The sequence below is a fragment of the Vespula pensylvanica genome, chromosome 24, assembly GCF_014466175.1.
Source record: "Vespula pensylvanica isolate Volc-1 chromosome 24, ASM1446617v1, whole genome shotgun sequence".
Lineage (NCBI taxonomy): Eukaryota > Metazoa > Arthropoda > Insecta > Hymenoptera > Vespidae > Vespula > Vespula pensylvanica.
In genome coordinates, this window is record NC_057708.1 from 845,932 (window position 1) to 869,180 (window position 23,249).

Here is a 23,249-nt window from a genome sequence, read left to right on the forward strand (position 1 = left end):
AAAAAAAAAAGAAAAAGAAAGAAAAATTAAAATTCAAGATCCTTATCAATAGATAATAGGGGAACAACAGTGTCTATCAACTTATTTTTCCTTATCGAATTCTATTTTCCTAATGAATGATATGAATATATCACAAGTCTTATATATCGATCGAAATTCGAAATAACCATGTTATTTTCAATGTTAATAAAATATATGTGTTATGTTAATCGTTAAAATTAACATTTTATAAACGATGAACGAGAAGGTACGATTTTCTATTTCTATCTCGCAAGTTAAGCTTCAGAAGATATTTCTACGTAGAGATACACACACACACGCATATACGCATACACACACGTATACAAAATTCGATATTTCTCATTGTTAAAATATAAAAAAAAAAAAAAAAAAAAAAAAAAAAAAAAAATACTGAAATCGATAACGATGTATCTCTTTGCATAATAATTTACTTTCAAAGCTAACTTCAACTTTATTTTTCTAATTATAATATTGTCATAACAATCCTATAAAAAGTACAAACTGAATTATTAAGTAAGAAATTTATTTCCGATCAATTAATTATAATAATTAATTGAAATTAGGATGGCTCGAAATATTGAGAAGAAAAAATGGAAAGAAAGAAAGAAAGAAAGAAAGAAAGAAAGAAATAAGATAAAAATAAAATAAAAATTATCTCAGCATTAGTAATAATTTCATAATGCAAAGAGATATTCATATCTATCTATCCCATCCATTCATCTATCTGTCTATCTATCTATCTATCTATCTATCTATCTATAATATATTTCTATTTTTTTCTTTTACATAATATCCATGAATTGAAATGAGTTATTGCGAATCGCGAATGAGGACAATTTTTTTAAATGTTAATATATAAATAAAAATATATTTTTTATATTAAATTAAAAACGTGAAAAGATAAATAAAAAACCAAAAGATGACAGAACTAACAATAATAATAATAATAATAATAATAATAATAATAATAATAATAATAATAATAATAATAGTAATTAGTAATAGTAATAATACAGTATAGTAATAATAGTAGTTAATAGTAGTAAATTAAAAGATTCATTCGAGATAGTAAAATCACGTGATGTTTAAAACTATCACGTGCATTTCTATCTCTTTTTATAAGAAAGAGACGGAGAGAGAAAGAGAGAGAGAGAGAGAGAGAGAGAGAGAGAGAGAGAGAGAGAGAGAGAGAGAGAGAGAGAGAGAGAGAGAGAGAGAGAAAGAGAGAAAATAATAGAAGAAGTGAGATAGAAATCAAAGAAAAAGAAAGAGATAGCGATAGGTATATCAAAGAATAACGGAATGTGTAGGTCACCGTATTGTACCGTTACGTCATTTCGTGAAATCATCTTGCGTGTCCTGTACGTAAAATACGCGAGCACGTTTTAACACATGCTTTCACCATAGCATGACTAAGCGAAGTAATAAGAAAAAAAAAAAATATATATATATATATATATCTTTCGAGGATCAAATAATAATTGAATTCTTTTCAGACGATTTCTTATCGAAGATAGATTATGAGTAATACAGTTGTAAAACAGCATGTGTTCAAACCTAATCGTGTTGTACTAACTTTGACTAATAGAAATGTTTATTCCTACACGTGACTTCCACGGCCTTTTTTATTTCTATTATTAGACGACGTGTTATACTCAGGTGCGAATACATATATATATATTATTTATTTATTTATTTATTTATTTATTTAGTTAATTGATAATTAAAATATTATCGCCGATTCTCAAATGATTTATTTACGAATCTATTGTTTCTTACGTGTTTTTATTTCTTTTTATTTTTTTTTATATTTTGTATCGTTTTTAATCATTCGTATCGACAAGAATGAGAGGTCGATATATATTTATGTAAAAAAAAAAAAAAAAAAAAAAAAAAAGAGAGAGAGAGAGAGAGAAAAAGAAATACGAAATAAAAGTAACAAACACGATGTGGTTCGTATTAAAGATCGGAGATAGAAAGTGGCTTTTTTATTTGTTGTTTTTTTTTTTAGCCTTTTTTAACAATCAAATGTAGTCAAAAGTTACGTTATCTTGTGTACGTAAATACGTTCGAGTTTAACGTGATAATAAAAAACGAAAACTAAGATTTCGCAAAACGTGAAAATATTAACATCACGATTGATATTAGAAACACGATTCGAATTTTATTCTCATAATAAAAATAGCGCTTTATATACTTCATAATATCTTCGTTTTCATTTTTTGGGCCTACAATCTTTACGAGCATATTTTATTTCTATGCTTTTTCTTTTTTTTTTTTTGTTTTTTAACTACCATATATATCATGAATATTTAACTCTTATTTCCTTTCCTTTCTTTCCTCTTTTTTTATTTATTTTTTATTTCAAATAAAAGATATCTCGTACCTCGTACCTCGTATGTAGAAAATTATAATTCTTTTTAAACGAACAATTATAACAAAGAAATTTCGTTGGTCAAAAAGAAAAGAAAAAAAAAAGAAAAGAAAAGAAAAGATAATAATGATTATTCCAGAAGGAAAGAATTGTTAAAAATTTTTTAAACGAACTTTTACGAACTAATCTTTAATTTATTTTTTTGATTTACGATGATTAACTTATTTGATTACGAAGAGATTGTAAATGGAGTAGTCATAAAGCGTTATCACGATGAAGGTAAATAAAAGCAGAAAAAAAGAAAGGGGAAAAAAAAACAAAACAAAACAAAAAAAGAAAACAGAAAAAAAAATTCGATGAAAAAAATTAATGATCATTTTCACACATGCTGATCAATGATTTCTAATGATAAATAATTATCTATAAGCGTTATGCACCTATTTCCCTTTGCACATGCACGTAATATTTCCCGTGGAAGTTATGGTTATGTATTACTATATTTTTCAAAGCTTATATTTACACAGAGAGAAAGAGAGAGAGAGAGAAAAACAAAGAATGAGAAAGAGAGAGAAAGAGAAAGAAAGAAGAAAAATTCATTAAAAAATTGATAAATTCATAATTGATTCGCAACACCCATAACAATTTCAATACGATTAATCATATTCGAATAATAATTGTAATATTAATTAAAATTCATTAATGATTAATAATTAATAATAGTAATAAATTCAATCGATAAAATCTTTGTTCTTTTTCTAATATTCATTTTTTCTTCTACATTCGTAAACTATAGTAATAAAATTTTGCAAAAATGATACAACAAAAAATCTATTTTTAAGAATATCCAAATAATGTGTGCGCGCGCGCGCGTGTGTGTGTGTATGCATTTTTTCTATGCGTCTAACGTTTAATGCGACAAAGATAAGCGTTAAAGTGTTTTCTATAAAAAGCAGACCGAGAGAAAAAAAAAGTGGGGGTGAGAGAAAAGAAAACAAAAAAGAAAGAAATAAAGAAAAATAAAACTGCAATCAAAGCAGTTGATGATGATGATGATCAACGGACGAAGAAGAAATCGATCGAACAGGCCGATTTCACTTAGCCGACCTACATAGATATACGTAGAGAATCTTTTGCTAACTACTTAATCTCGATAACGTTAGAAAAATTAATAAACTCATTAGAAAAATTAATAAACGATACTTCTATATATATATATTTTTTTTACCAACTTTTTACTAACTTCTATTAACCACTTGATCTCGATAACTTTAGAAAAATTAATAAACGATATTTCTATATATATATATATATTTTTGTTAGAGTTAAATTTTCTAAAAAAAAAAAAAAAAAAGAAAAGAAAAGAAAGAAAGAAAGAAAGAAAGAAAGATCGCAATTTTTTAATTTGTTCTTTTCTTCTTTCTATATATATGTACGTACGTATGTATGTATATATGTATTTTCGTCTTTTCTTACAAATTAGAAAAAAATTAGCAAAAGAAAAAAAAAAAGAAATGGCGTCGGAAAACTTTATTTTATTGTTTCCTTACGTTATTAATCGTCGTATGATTTTTTTCATTAATTATCGATTAGAAACTAGAATTGAAGATAGGAATAAGTTTTGTTAGATCTATCGATGACGATATCAGACGTGACTTAGAAAATTACAAAATGATGTAACTTCTTCTCTTGATTTTAAGAAACACGAGTGAAATATCTAATTGTCTTTCTTCCTTTTTTTTTTTTTCGTTAAACTTTAACTCGATTTAAATAAAAGAAAGAAAACAAAAATTAAAAGGAAAGGACCGTATTCCCTTCTAATTTTTCTCACTTTCTTTTTTTTTTTTTTTCTTTGTTAATCTAAGACAGTCGACTTATTCAGAACAATTCGTAGGGATTAGGATTAGATATTAATAAATTATCGCGTTCGTCCGATTCGATGATGAAAACGGGACATGCATGAGAAGAAAAAAACGAAACAAAATGAAACGAAATAAAATAAAAAAGCATTACGAATGAAATGATTTTTGTATTAATTCGAAAGCTCTAAGAGTGTAACATTAAGCGAATCATCCAACCAAATAACGATAATTGTTTCTACGTTCCTCTTTCTTTTTTTTTTTCTTTTCTTTTATCTCTTTTCTCAAAGAAGAAAAAAAAGCAAAAAAAAAAAAACGAAAGAAAGAAATAGAAAAAAAGAATCACGTATTTTTGTTTTTTCTCTGATAAAAGTCATATCGAATATCGGACAAACTACACAAATTAATAATTTAAATAAGTATAATAATGATGATGATAATTGTAAAAATATTAGTTATAATAATAATAATAATAATAATAATAATAATAATAATAATAATAATAATAATAATAATAATAATAATAATAATAATAACGATCATTATTAATCGTAAAAAAGATATTTCAATTCTTACCTTCTGCACAAGATGCGAGAAGCTTTCCGTTACTTGAAAAGCTCATATTAAATATTGTACCAGTGTGACCCTTCAAAGTACCAACGACCCAAGAATGAGTGAATTCTTGTTGTGTCTCTCGGCGTTTTTTATTTTTCGTCCGTTTGGTAATGCTCGAATTAGTCGTTGATCCTGCTAACGAGTTTCTCGAATCGACGCGCTTTCCTTTCTCCGATATGGTTGTTGCACCTTTGAATGAAACAAAAAAAAAAACCAAAAAAGTTAATTATTAATTAAACTATATATAATAAATAATATTCGTATTATTTTATCTCTAATAAATAATATTAAATAATTAATCATCGTTCGTTACGTATATCGAAATATATTTTTTTATATTTTATATTTATAACGAAACATTTTAAATTCGTTCAATTATCAATTTCCTTTTCTTTTTTAAACGAAACACTTTTTAAACGGAACATTTATCATTAACTCGATTAATCGAACGACGTGAGAGAATTTTCACAATTTCTAACGAAAAACAAAAATGGAAATCAAAGAAGTAAAGAAAAAGAGAAAACGATTGAAAAAATTGTTATAAAAATTTCATAATTACCATGAAAACTCGATCAATTAAAATATTTATTCACCAATCCATGATGGTATGTTTAAAAAAAAAGAAAAATAAATAAATAAATGTAGATTGCAAGAAATATTATTTCACAGAACAGAAAACTAAACTCTTCGACGATTAGAAGCTATCTGTTAGAAGACTTGTTTAGCACTTGTAGCTTGAAGGGAAAAAGGGCCCTTAATATATAAATCCTATGACCAATCACAACCCTCAAAAATATCCCTAACGAATCGCTGCGTTCGGACCGACCTCTTCATCCCCTCTTTATTTTGTTAATCTTTGACTACGCCCAACAAGACCCTTCTTAATAATTATGAAAAAGGTAGAAAATATTTTCTAAACAGGTATAGGTCCATTTTCTAAAGGACAACAATATTAAAAGTACCATAATAGGTAAAACTTTAGAAAAATCATTTTATCTTTACTTTTCTATACATATTGCATTCTATTAAAATACGCTACCGTTAATAATATATAATATACAATGAAAGAGTACCGTCATTTCTTGAAGGACTACGTTGCATTAGAAAAGTATATTTAAAAGAATATTTTATATCCTTCGAAAATATTTCAAGACATAAAAGAAATACGAAAAGCAACAATTACAGTTCAAGATAAATTTTGGTATTTATTTTACTTTCTATTTTTTTCTTTTCCTTTCTTTTCTTTTCTCTCTCTCTCTCTCTCTCTCTCTCTCTCTTTCACATATCTGAAAAATAACTTTTGAAAGTTTTGCCAACAGTTTAGATATTTTTGCCAAATGTAGATATTAATATTAATATTGATATTTATTTATTTATTTCATTATTTATTTTCTCTTTTTTTAATTTTAATATATATCGTGATCGATCGATAATTTTTTAATAAATTTTCTACGTTCATTATTTATATTTAAATGAATATAAAGAAATTCTTATTTCAAATTTATTTATTAATATCTTTAAAAATTGCATTCGTTGTATATTTGTATGTAAATTAATATTTGTATTTAACAAATTTCGATAATTTATATTTAAATAAACAATAGTTACATAATTTCGATATTATTAATTGGCCAATCTAATATTATCGTTTATTTTATTAAAAAACATTGAATACAAAAAATACAATTGTTTATTTAAATTAAAAATTCCAATATTACTTATATTACATACATACATATGTATACACACACATATATATATATATATATATATCGTTATTTCACACACGTGTAATTTTTTCAAATCAAAATTAATTAGTACCGTTTGATTCATCTTGAACAGCTTTATCACATGCTATAAAGAGAAATAAAAAAAAAAAAAAAATCAATATATTCTTATAAAATTTTTTATTAAAAAACACACGCACACATAATTGTAAATAATTGTAAAACAAATGTATAAAAAACGTAGAAAATTTCGAAGATCCTTTTTCCTTTCTTTTTCAAAACTAACTCTCTTAAAAAAAACTATCATTCAAAACGATCGTGTCATCATTCTCCTCAATTTTATATAAAAATTCGAAGGAAAAATAAAACCCGGTAAAATATTTGTTTTCAATTATATAGAAATTCGATTAAAGAAAAAAAAAAAAAAAAAAAAAAAAAATAATCAACGAACGTTTGTTAACAATTTAATTCTATTAAACTCTATTAAATCTAGCAAACGAAAATTCAATCGTGCAACCAAATCGATATTATTTATTTAACGAAAAACAAAATTATTTCGTATCGATATACGAAATAAAAATTCTCTCTGCTGAGAGCGAACATATTTGGAATTATTAAAGAATGAAAAAAATAAATTATAAAAAAAGAAAAATTAAATTAAAAACTACATCCAAAAACGACAACAATAAGAACGACAAATCTCAAATGCTTACCGCATTCTACGTGAATGATCATGGAACGGTACATTTTCTTCTTGCCCATTTTTTTTGTACCTGCATATAGTAAAAAAGAAAAAAGAAAAGGAAAATAACGTTAGTTTTATCTTTATAAGTCGTCATAAATTTATGGCTCTATTTAAGCTAAAATATATAAATATATATATATATATATAAAGTTATAAACCTTTACCCAAATGCAAGAGATAGAAGGAAAAAAGAAAAAAATAAATAAAGGAAGAAAAAATCTATATAGGGAGATAAAAAAAAAATCGATTCTAAGTTTAAGATTAAAAATTTCATTACGTTGATTAAAACATATCCGAAATATTATAAAACTAATGATTACAAAAATTTCGTTCTAAATTCAACGAATCTCGAAAGTTTTTCATCATTTTCTTCGATATAAATGTTAAATGTATTAGAAATAATTATTGAAACTCTTTTTTCCTTTTTTTTTTTCCCACCCTTTATACAATACTTCGTTCATTCCTTATCTTTCGTCAAAATAACTTGCTCATTGTTACCACGTTGTTGTTGGAATATATATATTTTTCTTTTTTCTTTTTTAAAATAAAAGAAGATAGTCATATTACATTCTTCAAATTTATTCGCTCAACGAATTTCAAAATATTTTCGACTTTATTCGATACAAATGTCACATTTCTTTTTGTTTATTTTCTTTCTCGTTTTCTAGTCGAATCATCCGTTCGAATAAATTTCTCTTTTATCTATTGTTCTTCTTTTTTAACTTGTTAAATTAGAAATGAAAATCATTGCAAGAAGTTTGCTTCGAATTCCACGCTCTTTCACACACGTTTACAAATATTCAATTTATACGAGATAATTATTCAAATACGTTTTACATTTTCTTTTTTTTCTTTTTTTTCTTTCTCTCTCCCTCTCTCTCTCTCTCTCTCTCTCTCTCTCTCTCTCTCTCTCTCTCTCTCTCTCTTTCTCTAAACGAATAAATCATTATCTTTTCATTAAAACAAATATCACATTATTATCATTATTATTAAAGAAAAAAAAAAAAAAAAATAATTTTTCGTTTTGTAATCTCTAGACAAATAATTTACTCATTGATATATCATCGGTCTCATTATTTATGAACGATATTTAATAAACAATATTTAATAAATAATATTATTCGATAGAATAATTAACATACATAGTAATAATATGAAAATATAATAAATAATTGCAGAAATAAAAATATATAATAATTGTAATTCCTAATTATCCTAAATAAAATGTACAACATTTACCTTTTCTTTTCAGAACGGCCATTTTCAGTATTGAAATGTTTTTCATAATTTGTTCAAGACATTCACTTCGCTTCCAAAAATACCCAAGGAAATTGTAAATGTATTCGAAGGATAGCACTATTGGATTTTCCCTTTTCTTTTCTTTGTTTATCTTCAAAATGGCAACGGCCCACGAAAGTTCCGAAATAGTAACCATCAATAAACAATATATATTGAAATAATAAGAAATATATATTGAATAGCACTGAAACGATTTCGTAGAAATCATAGAAACAAAACAAAATTCTTTTTTGAATGAAAAGAAAGAAAAGACGGAGACAGAGAGGAAGAGCGAAAGAGAGAGAGAGAGAGAGAGAGAGAGAGAAATCAAAGCACACGTTTCTTCGTTCGCGATCGATCGATCAAATGATCCAAGAAGTATCCATACATCGTAATTATGTAGATCGCAATTTTTTCCCCCACGATCGGCAATATTATTATTTATTTATTACGAATTAACGCCAAACGACGACGTTTATAATTGGAAAGAGAGAAACGGAGATAGAGTCAGAGACAAAGACAGAAAGAGAAAGAGACATACAGAGAGAGAGAGAGAGAGAGAGAGAGAGAGAGAGAGAGAGAGAGAGAGAGAGAGAGAGAGAGAGAGAGAGAGAGAGAGAGAGAGAGAGAGAGAGAAAGAGAAAGAGAGAGGGAAATGCCTCGTTAAACTGAACGATACACGAAATACTGACACACCTACGTATACTTGATTTATCGTTTTATATAATAATATTGTATACACAGTTTGTGAGTTAGAACGCAATGAAAATATTATTTCATCGACAATTACAGAGAATTTTTGAAAATGTTTATTTCTCTTATTTATATTATTTATTTTATTCTTTTATAGCTTTTTTTTTCTTCTCTCTTTCTCTCTCTCTCTCTCTCTCTCTCTCTCTCTCTCTCTCTCTCTCTCTCTCTCTCTCTCTCTTTCTATCGTTCACTTTCTCTCCTCTTGTTTTTCTTTTACGTTTCCTTTTCTTCTAAACGACAATAAAGAAATAAAAAAGGAAAATGAAAAAGAAATAAAAAAAAATAAAAGAGACCAGCAAAGTCAAAGATAAATCGTGATAAGAGAAAAGTATTATTGTATCGTTTATCTCTCTTTTTTTTTTCTTTTTTTTTTTTTTTTTTCCTTCAAAACACTATCTCTTTATTTTGTTTCTTTCAGAGTCGAGCTCGGTTAAATTAACCAATGTCAAATTGTACGCGCAAATAATATTTTCCAAGAATTATTTACTCTCCTTTTCTTTCTTTATTTTTTTTTCTTTCTTTCATCCTTTTTTGTGATTGTTGTTGTTTTTTTTCTTTTTTACTTTCTTTTTTTGTTTTTTGTTTTTAGTTTTCATTCTTCATATCATTTTCTTTTCTTCTTTTACTTCGGTACTGTCTCTTGTTTCATGTTTAATCTGTATGCATTATTATAGTAACGAGATACTTTTAATAATGTTATTTGTAGTGATGGAAAAACTAAACCAAAAAAAAAAAAAAAAAAAAAAAAAAGAAAAGAAAAGAATAATTTTTATTTAATCATTTTTAATCGAAGTGCCATCGTGTATCTATATTCTTTTAATCATAATTCAATTACTTTATCGAATATATTTAAACGAAAGATCCTTGAAAATGCATGTGACCTTACATTTTCAAATACACAAACACACATTTGATATGAATATATGCATACATATATAAACATATCTGCGCTAAAACCTTGCCTCGTTGAAATGAAATGAGAGATAAAAAATTATTCGAAATTATCACATTAATCGATAATATTATAACTATATAAGTAATATTTTATTAATTTTCAATTATTATAATAATCGATCAGCAGTTTCTTTATTTTTTTTCTTTTTTAACTTGAACTGAAACATTTTTTTTAATTAATGTACTTTCATGAAATTTCAGCTAGACGCATCTATTATTCATCAAGTCGCTATAGTTACGAAATTAAGTCCAGTTAATTTTAACGTATGTTATAAAGATAATCGGCCGTTTTTCATAAATATTTTAGCATAAAAGAATAATTTTCGATATTAAATTTTTCATCGAGGCTGGAGATAACATTGTGAAATAAAAATGTGTATCATCTTAATAGTTATAACAAATATAGATAATATTTTACTTAAAATTTAATATTACAGTGCATTATATTAAAATATTCCTTTTATATAATAAATGTACATATTACTGTATGTTTCATATGTATGTATATAATTTTTTGGTATTATTAAATAAAATAAATATGGTTAATTTATTATATTATTTTATCTCTATATATTATTATCTTTGTAAAAAAAATAATAATTTATTATATTATTATATCCTATTATACTATATATATATATATATATATATATATATATATATATATAGTCTAAATGTTATTAATTTTATAAAAATTATTTTAATAAAATTGTATTATTCATTTTATATTATTAATTTTCTTTTTGTATAATTAATTTTAATCGAAAAGATCGGTTATATTATTTAATTCTTTAGAAACTTCTTTACGGAAACCTGTAATTAATTTATCAGGATTTGGAAACATACGAATTTACTCATAGGTAGATGACAGTTATCGACCATTAAAAGACACTTTTAGAAAATACTTTTAAAATCATAAAAGATATTAAACATATAATTTTCTTGTAGAATTTGCCTCTTTTAGAAATCCAAAAGTTGCCATTGTATATTAGTCAGACCTTCTTACCTGTTATGGTTTATGATGAATGACTTTCTATAATGGTTTCGCCGTTTATAACATATTGAAAAGATTTGCAATTTAACCGAATTTAAAATGCTGTAAAATATTCAATTAGAAAGTAACATTTTTGTTAGAAAAGCAGTTTTAAAAGAATCTTTAGTTCTATTGTACGATTTTATCGTCAAAGTTGAATTGTAAAAACTCGTTTCTTCTTTCCTTTTATTTTTTCTTTCTTTTTCTTTTCATATATATATATATATATATATATATATATATATATATATATAGAAAATTTATTGTTATTTAAATCTCGACAACAAAAACATTGTTATTATTAATATCTGTACAATTTTTTTTATATAAAAATTTAACTTTCTATTCTTTCGTTTCATCGATTCTAAATATAATATATATATATATATATATATATATATATATATATATATACACACATACACACATCACGTGATTTCTGTCTCGAAAGAAAAGACTATGATAAATCTTTTCTTAATCCTTGGGTTTTTCCAAGTAAGTAAATGGAGAATAACAATTTTTAGAAATTTTCGAAATGGTTGTCCAAAAAAACAAGATTTTATTTTCGTTCGAAAATTTGATTCTTGGCAATATATACGAATAAACTATATTTTATTTATTTATTTGTTTAATAATTGTAATAATCGTAATTTTGAATATGTATGAAAAAACTTGCTTTTTTTTAATATATATATATTATTTATATATTTAAATAATAATATTGAATATTTAATGTAACAATTAAATAATAAATAATAAATATATATACATATTTATTTAAATATTTAAATAACTAATTTTAATAAATATATTAATATTATATATAAACGAAGAAACTCTGATTCGAATTTTGCGATTTCATTTAAAAATAAAATAAAATAAAATTAAATTAAATTAAATTAAATGAGATCCGATTAAATTTCGATTTGGAAATTTCTTTTTCTTTTTTTTTCTCGTTGGCAAAAATTATATATTCTAAATGTAACAATAATTATAACCAACTTATCAAAAAAACAAAAGAAAAAAAAGTAATTATTTCAATCGAAAACTTTTAATGATGTAAGGGTATTAGTAAAACAATGAAAACTACGATGACGACGACTTATGGTTGAGTAATACTCTTTTGCAAAATGAACCGAGGAAGAGCCACGGTATGGCGTAATAAGTGAAAACAACTTCAAGGATCTTTTAAAAATGAAACAGCAAAAAGAAAAGAACGATTGAAACAGTGTCAAGTTCTTTTAATTTCTTCCTTGTAAATATTTAACATCCTTACATTTTCATGAAGAGACCAATCAGCTTTTGTTTTTCTTTTTTCTTTTTTTTCATTTTTGCAATGCTAAGTTCGCGTATTATACTAATGAGATTATTATTAATGAGTATCTACGTATATAGATACATATCAAACATGATTTACTTAATAAAAAAGTAATAACATGAAAAAATAAGAAATAAATAAATAAAGAAAAAATAAAAAAAGAACAAATAAATTGAAATTAAGTAGCTCAAGTTTAAGTCGAGACAATAATGTATTGAAATTACATCTTTACTTGTTTAACATATACGTACATTACATGTGTATGTAACGCAAATAAGAATGATATCCGACATGTGTCTATGCGGGCTTGAGAGTGTCTAAGCGAATGAATGTGTGTTATATATCCGAATAAAATTTGTATAACACGAATAAGCATGTATGTAATGTAAACATGATTTGTATAATACGATATATACACGTGTATCTAACATTAGTCATAGATATGTTTCTACATACGTGGCTTATTACGTATTCTATCGGCAAAATTATTTTATCTAACAATAAGTATTTTCATATGTATTCGATATTTATTTCGAAGAATTATTTCAAATATTTATTATCAAATGCAAAGAAAAAAGAAAAAAAAAAGAAATTAAAAAATAAAACAAAAAATAATGTTAATATTTATTGCTAATGCTTATCAAAATATTTAAGTGTCCTTAATAAAAAAAAAAATAAAAAAATAAAAAAAAAACAAAAAAAGAGATTATATATTACCTTACATATTAAATATAATTTCATTTTGTGTATATATATCAAATTTATTTTATGTATTAAAATGTTAATCGTTAAAATTAAATATATATATATATATGTAATAATATATTGAAAATTATTTTTCGAAATACGTATTAGCAAAGAGAAACGTAGAGATTATAAGTAGTACCCTTGGTTTGGACCAATCAGATTCGTGCTGCTAGGACCTATCAGCTTTCGAAATTTTTGTACTGCCCCTTTTCTCAGGCCATTGTAGGTTTAGCAAAAAGGGGTAGTAGGTAAGAACCTATATATATATATATATATATATATATAGAATGCCTGTTAGTTCTTATTTCCTAAATAGTTCTTGCAGTACTCGAGAAGAGAATAACGTTATAGGTAACGATATTGATAATATTTTCGTAGATAGTTTGAAAAAAATATTTTTAACAAATTAAGTAATATAAAAGTAACTTCCATAAATACTGTGGCTAACGATTTTCATATTTTTTTAGGTAATCTTTTCAAAATTGTAGGTAACTTTTCAACATTTTTTAGGAATATAGCAATTTGGAATCAGTGATATTTTCGAAGTTCGATAAATTCCAAAACGAAAATCTGAAGACAAGAAGATATTACAAATATTAATAAAAATATCTGAACGAAATTGAGATAAGAATCTTTCGGAAGAAAAATTTGCAATAGAGAAGTAAAGAAGATGAATAAAAGTATAAATAATAAAAGAAGACTTGTATCGGAACAGCATCAATTGATATTAGTTACATATGAAAAAAGATTTGATAAAAATTTAGAAGTAATTTGGGACAGTGCATTTAGCAGGGAACAAAAAATTGCATCTATTTGGTCGTCGCCATATTTGTTCCAGCCGTCTAAACCTACTTGGCCATTAGATATCATGAATACAAAATCTGTATTCGCAATTGATGACTTCGATTGCGCTAATGATGTTACGACGTATTTGGGACCTATCGCTGACAACGAAGATTCTACTGTTAAACTTGCCGATGAATCAACTCCTGAAACTACCTCTAATAAGGATAAGACCGACTCCTGTAAGGCATCAAAGGTATCAAAGATTCAAGGACACAAATACGATAAAATAATCATTAACGAATTCATCGATGGAGACGGTTACAAATATTTAGGTAGAAGGTCAAGTATCGTCTCCATCGCGAATTTAAAATCGAATAATCAAGTACATGAATCTGAACAATCCTTTCAACATAAAATTGAAGATTCTAGCATAGATACGGATTTCGAGGATGACAAATTGGATATACCCGATCATCTTTATCAATTTCTGAATGCAATTCTAAATAACGATGAAGATAATTTCCAAGATGAAAAGTTTACGTCGGATTTAGAGTCGAATGATCAAGTGCATGAATCTCAGCAATCGTTTCAACGCGACTTCGATGATTCCCCAACAGATTGGGATATTTTTAACGAAGAGGGACAAGAAGTTCCGGAAAATTGTTCCTGGTCTCCAAATGAAAGTATAAATCAAGACGAAGATAACTTCTCCGAAGAAAAGGAAACTATGTCGTGTACATCGAATTTACAATCGAATGATCAAGTCCATGAATCCCAGCAACTGTTCCAATTCGAATTCAATAATTCTCCGACGAATTGGGATATATTTAACGATTCTAATCAGGAAGTCCCCGAGAATTGTTACTGGCCTCCGAACGAAATAATCAATCAAATTATCATCCAAGATGAAAGATCGACTACTCCGTTTACGTCGAATCCACACTGCAAAAATCAGGTAAATATATATAAATAAAAGTTAGATTGGAGCAATGGTAAGTTCAAAGTAAACTTGATGATTATTTCACAGATCGAGATATTTTCATTCATGAAAAATTGGATATTTTTTAGGGAACACATGGATTACCCATACGTTCTCGTTTTTCTTGGGATAATACCGTGAACGATGAAAAAAGAAAATATCGAAATAAGCATAACGATCCAAGCGGAACTCGGCACGTGTCGATTTCAATGAGGACGGACCAGGTACAAACATCCCAACAATTGGTTCGAGTTGTTAGGTCTCCCGCAAATTCGAATAATTTCAATCGAGTTATACCTACTCGCTTTCATCGCCGTTTCAAGAGACCCATAAAGAATGATGAAGAAAACGATCACCTTAGCCAAGGTAATAATATTCATCGATCTATCATTGAAAACGATAACTTTAATTTTGAAACGAAGATTCATTTACGTTTGGTATATATGATATTTTTAATCTAAAAGATATTGTAAATTCATTTTGTTTATTGTACTTTTCTATTTTTATGATCTATCTACTTTTGTTCAAACGAAAAATAAGTGTAAATTAACTTTTGTGAAATTTTAACTTCGCGATTGATCTATTATGCTCTTTTTTTTTTCTTTTTTTTTTTTTTTTTAATTTTTATTAAACAAAAAGAAAGAGATAAAGAAGAAAAAAGCATAAATATAATTGATAGAATAGGATAGAATAATAAATAGAATAGAATAATACAAATACTCTACTATATTTATTTATTTTGTCTTTTGTTTTAGCGGTCATAGCACTTCAGCACATTATATTTTTCATTTTCCTGATCTTTTCATGCTCTTCCTTCATGTTTATTTTAAAGAAACTTATAAGTATAATATAAATTAATTAATAATTATAAAAATGTGTGTATATGTATGTATGTGTGTATATATAATATAATATGTATATATATAAAATTGTAAATATGTAATGGCATATTTCCTAGTTTATAATAAAATTTCTTAAAAAATTCATTTTATTATTATTCAAGAGTTCTCTTCTTTATCCTACGCTTCTCCTACACTGATTACAAATAAAAATGAATATCAAGGAATTTAGGAAAAGATTAGTTAAAGTTAAGGTTTCTTAGTTAACCTTAAAGTTAAGGTTTCCATATCTTTAGAAAATTAAAAAAAAAATTTGACACTATTATTTCTCACATATCATTAATTATCATCGTACGTAAGAATATTTTTTAAGAGCTATAATTTTCTTTCCTTTTTTTTTATCATTAAAAAACCATAGAAATTGTGTATTAAAAATCGCATGTTAAATTCGATGACACATATTCCCTTTATTAAAAATTTACATTTTTTTAAATATACTTTAAGGATTTAAAAAATATTTTTCATATATTATAGCATGCATGTGATGATTTTTTTTTTATGAAATACATTACATACAATCGATAAAAAAAAAAAAAAAAAAAGAAAAATCATAAATATTGTCTTTTTTTGAACTAATTAAATATATATAACTCTACCCCATAAAGTGGTCACCCATATATCGGCCGTCAATTTTGTTAGTGTGCTAGATTTTGATAACGATTTTTAAAAAAATCTCAAAACAAATGTTGACAAATATATATATATATATATATATATATATATATATATATAATAATGATATTAATAATGATAACTATAATAAAATCATATAATATAGTGTGTGTGTGTATTGTACCAGTTTAAAACATAAATCTTATAGTAAACGTTAGAATAATGTTTAATCGACCGCACACAAAGTAGTCGTTAAAAGTAGTGTATCAATTACAATAATTATATACAGCATAAACGTATAATTTGATCATACACGATGTGCTCACGTATTAGAGATATTTATTAGCATAATTCAATCATTTCTATTCTATTTACTTTCCATCCTTAACAATCCATCTATGAAAGCTTTAGAGTAAGTTTAACCGGTATTACGTGCCTCGTTTTGATTAAATCATAAATTTAGCTCAGTGCAGTTAGAAAATCAAGACGAGTCTTCTATAGGTCAATGATGTTTCTATATTTTCACTTCATTTTTCTTTCTTTATCGTGTTATATATATATATATATATATATATATATATATATATATAACACATCTATTCTCGTCAAAATGAAATAAAATAAAATAAAGTAAAATAAAACGAAACGAAATATAATTATTAGAATAAAAATGAATGATAGATAAAGTTTCATCGTACTGATTATCACAGAGACCAAAGAATCATAATAATTCTCTGGACAAAGTCGACATATTGTTTGCGTATTAATAAAAAAAAAAATATCGATCGGTCAGAACGAACGATCGATAATAATTCGGTTCGTAAATATTTCAAGAACATTCCATATAACCTCTTGACATTTCTAAATTCATTCGTCGTATACTAGCATGCAACATTTCTTTACTAATTTAACTTGACCCTGAATCCCTCATACGTATTTTTATTGATCATTAACCAAAAGCCCAATACTCATCCTAGTCATTACTAATATTTCATAATTACTTTCATTAATTTATAGTATTAAAAATTATATGGAAAAAGAGAGAGAAAAAAGAAAAAAAAATATCGATTGTGTGTGTGTGTGTGTGTGTGTGTGTGTGTGTGTGACTCTCAATAATAATTCTATCTTTCCCACCAATTTTATTTCGCTAATATTCAGATATAATATTAGAAAGACGAACGAACATTTACTTTTTTAATTTCAATGAAAAAAATTTTGAATGAAAAAAAAAATTTATAATACCAGTTCGTTCTATCAGTTTCCCGCCAATTTTACTTTTTCGAGTATAACGCGAAACTCGAACGAATATTTTAATCGTATGATTTTATCGTACGATACAGACAAACACATAAAAGAAAAACCAGTCATATATTAATTCTCGATAACAGTTCTACCGGTTTTCCGTCAATTTTATCACGACGATCTTCGATCGAAATACATTCGAAAGACGAGAAAACAAATATTTACTTTCATAAATTCGATATACCTATCATGAATCGAATATAATAATGATAATAGTAATAATAAATATCGATCTTACGTTAACTATCGATAGCTATTCGTTCTACGACTTTTCCCGCCAATTTTACTTCGATAACGTTGTTCGTTAACGTTCGAAAAACAAACGACTATTTACTTTGATAATTTTAACCTAAGTACTGCTAACTATATACCTAATAAAAAAAGAAATTACCAGTCGATCTTGTTACTTCGATAATAACCTTATTACGTTTCCCGCCAATATTGTTTCGACGATATACGAAATCGATACGTGCTTAAAAATATAAAGAGAAAAGAAAAATGAGTTATAAAAATTGAGTTATCAAACGTACGACATTGATTGATTCGTACATTTATAAATAAATAAATCTCGTTTAATAAAACTAATCTTTGTTGCATCTTACGAAGTACTTGGGAACGTGTTAAAAAAAAAAAAAAAAAAGAAAAAGAAAGATGTCGGATTAACAAATTTTCATTCAATTTCGTCTAATTAATAATTAACAAGAAGATTGAAAAAAAAAAGATATTCTTTCGAGAGAGTAACACGAATTTTTTTTTCGAGAAAGTGTAAAATTCTCTCTCTCTCTCTCTCTCTCTCTGTCTCTCTCTCCCTCTCTTTCTCTCTCTCGCACAATAAAAGCGCATACGCATGATAGAAACGAGCGCCTTGCGGTGACTACGCGAAGTAGCGGCTCGTCGCGACACGTGCTCCGGCTCATATACGCCACTCTAAAGAAAGAAAGAGATCGAAATATATACACGTATAGAAAAGAGAAAGAGAGATAGAGATAGATAAATGCAGAGAAACATGCTCGAGATGCTTTCGAAAGAACTCGAAGATAAAAGATATTACTCCGTGACAATTTCTTATCAATCGTGTGAAATTACGAGGACGATGAAGGATAAGGGTAGTGGGGGGTTAGGAGAGAAGGGTGTTCGGGGAGGAACATGAAGAGAGGGTTATGCGAGGTCGCATCAGGCGTGTGCGCAACTGCGCATACGCTTTTTCACTGTACGAAAACCAAAGGCACACTTTGTGTTAAGAGAGAGACAGATGTATATACGTGTGTTACACATATATACATATACATAATATATATATATATACATGTACACACATATACATAGAAAAGTATAAGTACGAGTAAGTATAAAAAGAAACGATGATAAAATAAACTGTTAGATATTTTCATGTCTGTCTATTCGATAAGATTTATGACAGAGAATGATTACCTTTCGTCGAATCCATGACTCCATGGGATCTTGAATACCGGCTGACAATATAACCAAAGATTATGATGATTCCACCAAAGATCATTGTCGCTAATAATACGAAGACGGTTGAGTCAGTTCGATTGAAAAAGATTTTCCCTTGTGTGTCCTCCATTTTTCGCGAGAATCGGAGTGTCGGAGCCGTTTTGTTTGAATAATTAAAGACAGAAAGAAATGATGAAAGGATGAAAGAAAGAAAGAGAAAGAGACGACGATGACGACGATGACGACGATAATAACGACAACGACAACGACAACGACAACGACAACGACAACGACGACGACGACAATAATAATAATAATAATAATAATGAATATCGCGCACCAAAGAACGAACGACAGTGTTATTCCTTTCGTATTAATCGAACGTGTGAGAAAACTATTAGTACGAACGAATCTTTCTCATACCGTACACGCACAGTGTGTAACACAACGCGGCGCACTATTTAACCAATACACGAAACAACACACAATGTACACACAGGCAAACGCAGGCAGGCAGGCAGACAGACAGCAGGCAGGCAGGCACGCACGCACGCATGGACGACGGTGGACGTACGTACGTACGGACGTACGCACGTTCGTACACTGACGAATGAGATTAATCGAAAATTAATATTTTCTTATGTGATTTATGTAAGTACCCAGAGGGAGAGAGAGAGAGAGAGAGAAAGAGAAAGAGGGAGAGAGAGAGAGAGAGAAGAGTACGGTGTATAAGCAAAAATGTTGAGACATAGGAAGAGATAGACCGATAAAAAAAACCAGATAGTGTGAGTGAGTGAGTGAGTGAGTGAGTGAGTGAGTGAGTAGTAGTAGTGTGAGTGAGAGAGAGAGAGAGAGATGGAGATAGAGGTAGATAGAGACGGATAGATAAAGGGAGAGAGAGAGAGAGAAAGAGAGAAAAAGAATATGCACGATATACACACACACAAACACACGCACACGCACATACACCACACAACACTACACGCACACGCACACGCACACGCCGGTTTTGAGGGAAGCTAAGGAAACGAGAGAACTCGCGTGCGCACGACCGCGCGTTCCGAAAACACGCAAGAGATCACGCAACGATCGCGGTACGATGCGTAAACCGCACGATAACCACGAAACATTCGATATCTAGACGAGCTGACATTTTTCTTTTATAGTCTCTTTCTGTCTCTCTCTTTCTGTCTCTTCTCTCTCTCTCTTTTTTTTTCTGTTTGTTCTCTCTCTCTCTCTCTCTCTTTCTCTTTCTTTCTTTTTCTTCCTTCCTCTGTCTCTTTCTCTCTCTCTCTCTCTCTCTCTCTCTCTCTCTCTCTCTCTCTGTCTCTCTCTATTTCTGTTACATCGCTTTATTGATACCTAGATAGTAGATCTCGGTCGGTAAAGGTAGAGAGAACGTTTATTCGTAACCTTTTCCTTTTTTGTTGAAATTTTTCATACGCGATCGATAATCTTTTAAATGATAGTTTCTAACGTTCATTCGTTGAATATTTGCAATGGAATTAATGTGTTTGCTTTAATTAATATTTGTTGTTGTTGTTGTGTTGTAGTTCTTCTTTTTCTTCTTCTTCTTCTTCTTCTTCTTATTATTATTATTCTTTCTTTTCTTCTTATTCTTTCACACGATATACAACGATGATATCAATTTCAACGAAACAACAACAACAACAACAACAACAACACCGTGTATCTCTCGAACGATTTTCTTTCGGATTTTAATTCGACGATGATAATTGCGATATAATTTATCAATAAGCGATACTTCCAACGATCAAAACGTTCGCACATTCCACGATTTCCTGATTATATTACATTGGTCACTTAAATATCTTCACGATTGAAATGTGAAATCCTTTCTTCTTGTTTTTTTCCTTCGTTTTCTTTTCGGTACGAAGAAATATCACTGTATCATCATGGGCTTTCAAATCGTATGATCATCATTCGAATATATTCGCCTTCATTCGATTCACTTCTGTCCTTAATCTTCCCCAATATTCGATTATTTTCAATAAAACAAAGATATACGAACTCTTCTTTTTTTCTTATCGTTCTTCCTTAAAGATTCTTCAAATATTATTTTTCCTCTTCTCTCGTTATTATTGATAATCCTTCGATCTACGATACGATTTCGAGAGAGATGAAACCGTGTTCGTTTCGTTATCTTTTTTTTTAAATATATCTTATTTATTTCTATTATTTGTTATTCATTCATTTATTACTTTTTTTTTTTTTTTTTTTTTTTTTTAAAGAAAAAGATCGTTAAAAAACATTTTCGTAGATATCGATACGATTGTATTTCAATTGGTTTATCTTACGTACGATTTACGTGACGAAAGAGAAGGAAAAATGAAAAGGAAAGAAAATGAAATTAAAATAATCCTCTGAACAAAAGGACGACGAGTCAGTCACTACTACCTCGTTCGAACACTCGCGAGTATCGCGGTACGATTACCTTCTCGGAACGCGTTACCGCGCGACTTACGTAAATTAAACGACTGACGCGAACTCTGACGGTTGATTCGCGAATTATATAAAATCGAATCGATGAAGAAGAGAGTGAGAGAGAGAGAGAGAGAGAAAGAGAGAGAAAGGTTTATATAAAAACAGCGATGTGTTAGTGGGATAGAGAAAACGTGTACTTGATGGAACGAAAGATCACGTGCCGATATATACATATTATACTTAGTTCCTTGCCTCTCTCTCTCTTCTTCTTCTTCTTTCCATTGTAACATCTACCATTAAAGATGTCTCTCTTTCTCTCCTTTACTCCTTCACTCTTCTCTCTCGCTACTATGATACCTCGTATATCATCCTACTCTCACTCTCTCTCTCTCTCTCTCTCTCTCTCTCTCTCTCTCTCTCTCTCTTTCTTTGATCGAGCTACTTACGCATACACATACATATATATGTATATATTTATGTATAACGAATACAAACATATATAAGAAACTGTAAACACGTGGTTGTACATGGACGAGCAGGTACAAACATATTGGTATATATGTAAATTCACGGTAAAATAGGATGATCGAAATTGCCAGAGAATTGGAGGAATTCGTGAGTACGTATTTTGTTGATCTGCGATTAACTTCACACGTAATCGAGTCAAAGTCCATGTAATGTCTTTATTAAAATATTCATTACGCTTGTGTAGTAAGACGTATGTATTGTGTCTGTGTGTGTGTGTTACGTGTATATGTATACAGAATAATTCCGGGAATGATGGCCCACTTTTTTTTCTGGTTTCAATACATTGTCAGTTTAATCGATATTCGAGGCAAAAAAAAATAAACAAAGATACATATACATATATATATATATATATATTTGTAAAAGTAGATACTTAAAAAAAATTATAACATTACGATAAAACTAAAAAATAGTTGTAGATTTTTGTAGAAAAAAAAAAAAAAAAAAAAAAAAAAAAAAAAAAAAAAAAATCTTTTTCCCCATGCAAAAATTCGTCTCACTCATACTGTTCGAGTGATGAAATAACCCATGATTCGGAGTCATGCTCTTAGTAAAAAAAAAAAAAGAAAAAAAAATAGATTTCGTACTTTATAAGAATTAATATTATTTCTTTCGCTCGCAGAAAACTTCTCTAAAACAGAGATCATATAAATTAAAAAATGTTAAATATCCTACGTGAAACCATTTATAATATTTCACTCATCGAATTCAATTATCTTATTTCGATGTACATATATATATATATATATATATATATATATATATATATATTGCACTCTATATTATTTTATTTCTCAAAATTTTCTTTACTCTTCGATTAAA

General features: G+C 27.4%; 1 protein-coding gene across 9 annotated transcripts in view; it reads right to left on the reverse strand.

The window, feature by feature from the left end:
• The window catches only part of LOC122636958 (transducin beta-like protein 2), a 50,354-nt gene that overhangs the window by 19,754 nt on the left and 7,351 nt on the right, over positions 1-23,249 (reverse strand). For 3 of the 9 annotated variants that reach the window (XM_043828682.1, XM_043828680.1, XM_043828681.1), the window contains exons 3-4: positions 7,307-7,366; positions 4,828-5,055 (exon numbers count right to left, since the gene is read on the reverse strand). In XM_043828682.1, coding sequence (XP_043684617.1) covers positions 4,828-5,055; positions 7,307-7,366 — 288 coding nt within the window. Of the gene's footprint in view, positions 1-4,827; positions 5,056-7,306; positions 7,367-8,577; positions 8,729-19,430; positions 20,290-20,397; positions 20,663-23,249 lie in introns of those variants that run through there. The other 6 variants (XM_043828677.1, XM_043828685.1, XM_043828686.1 and 3 more) reach the window with 6 other exon arrangements.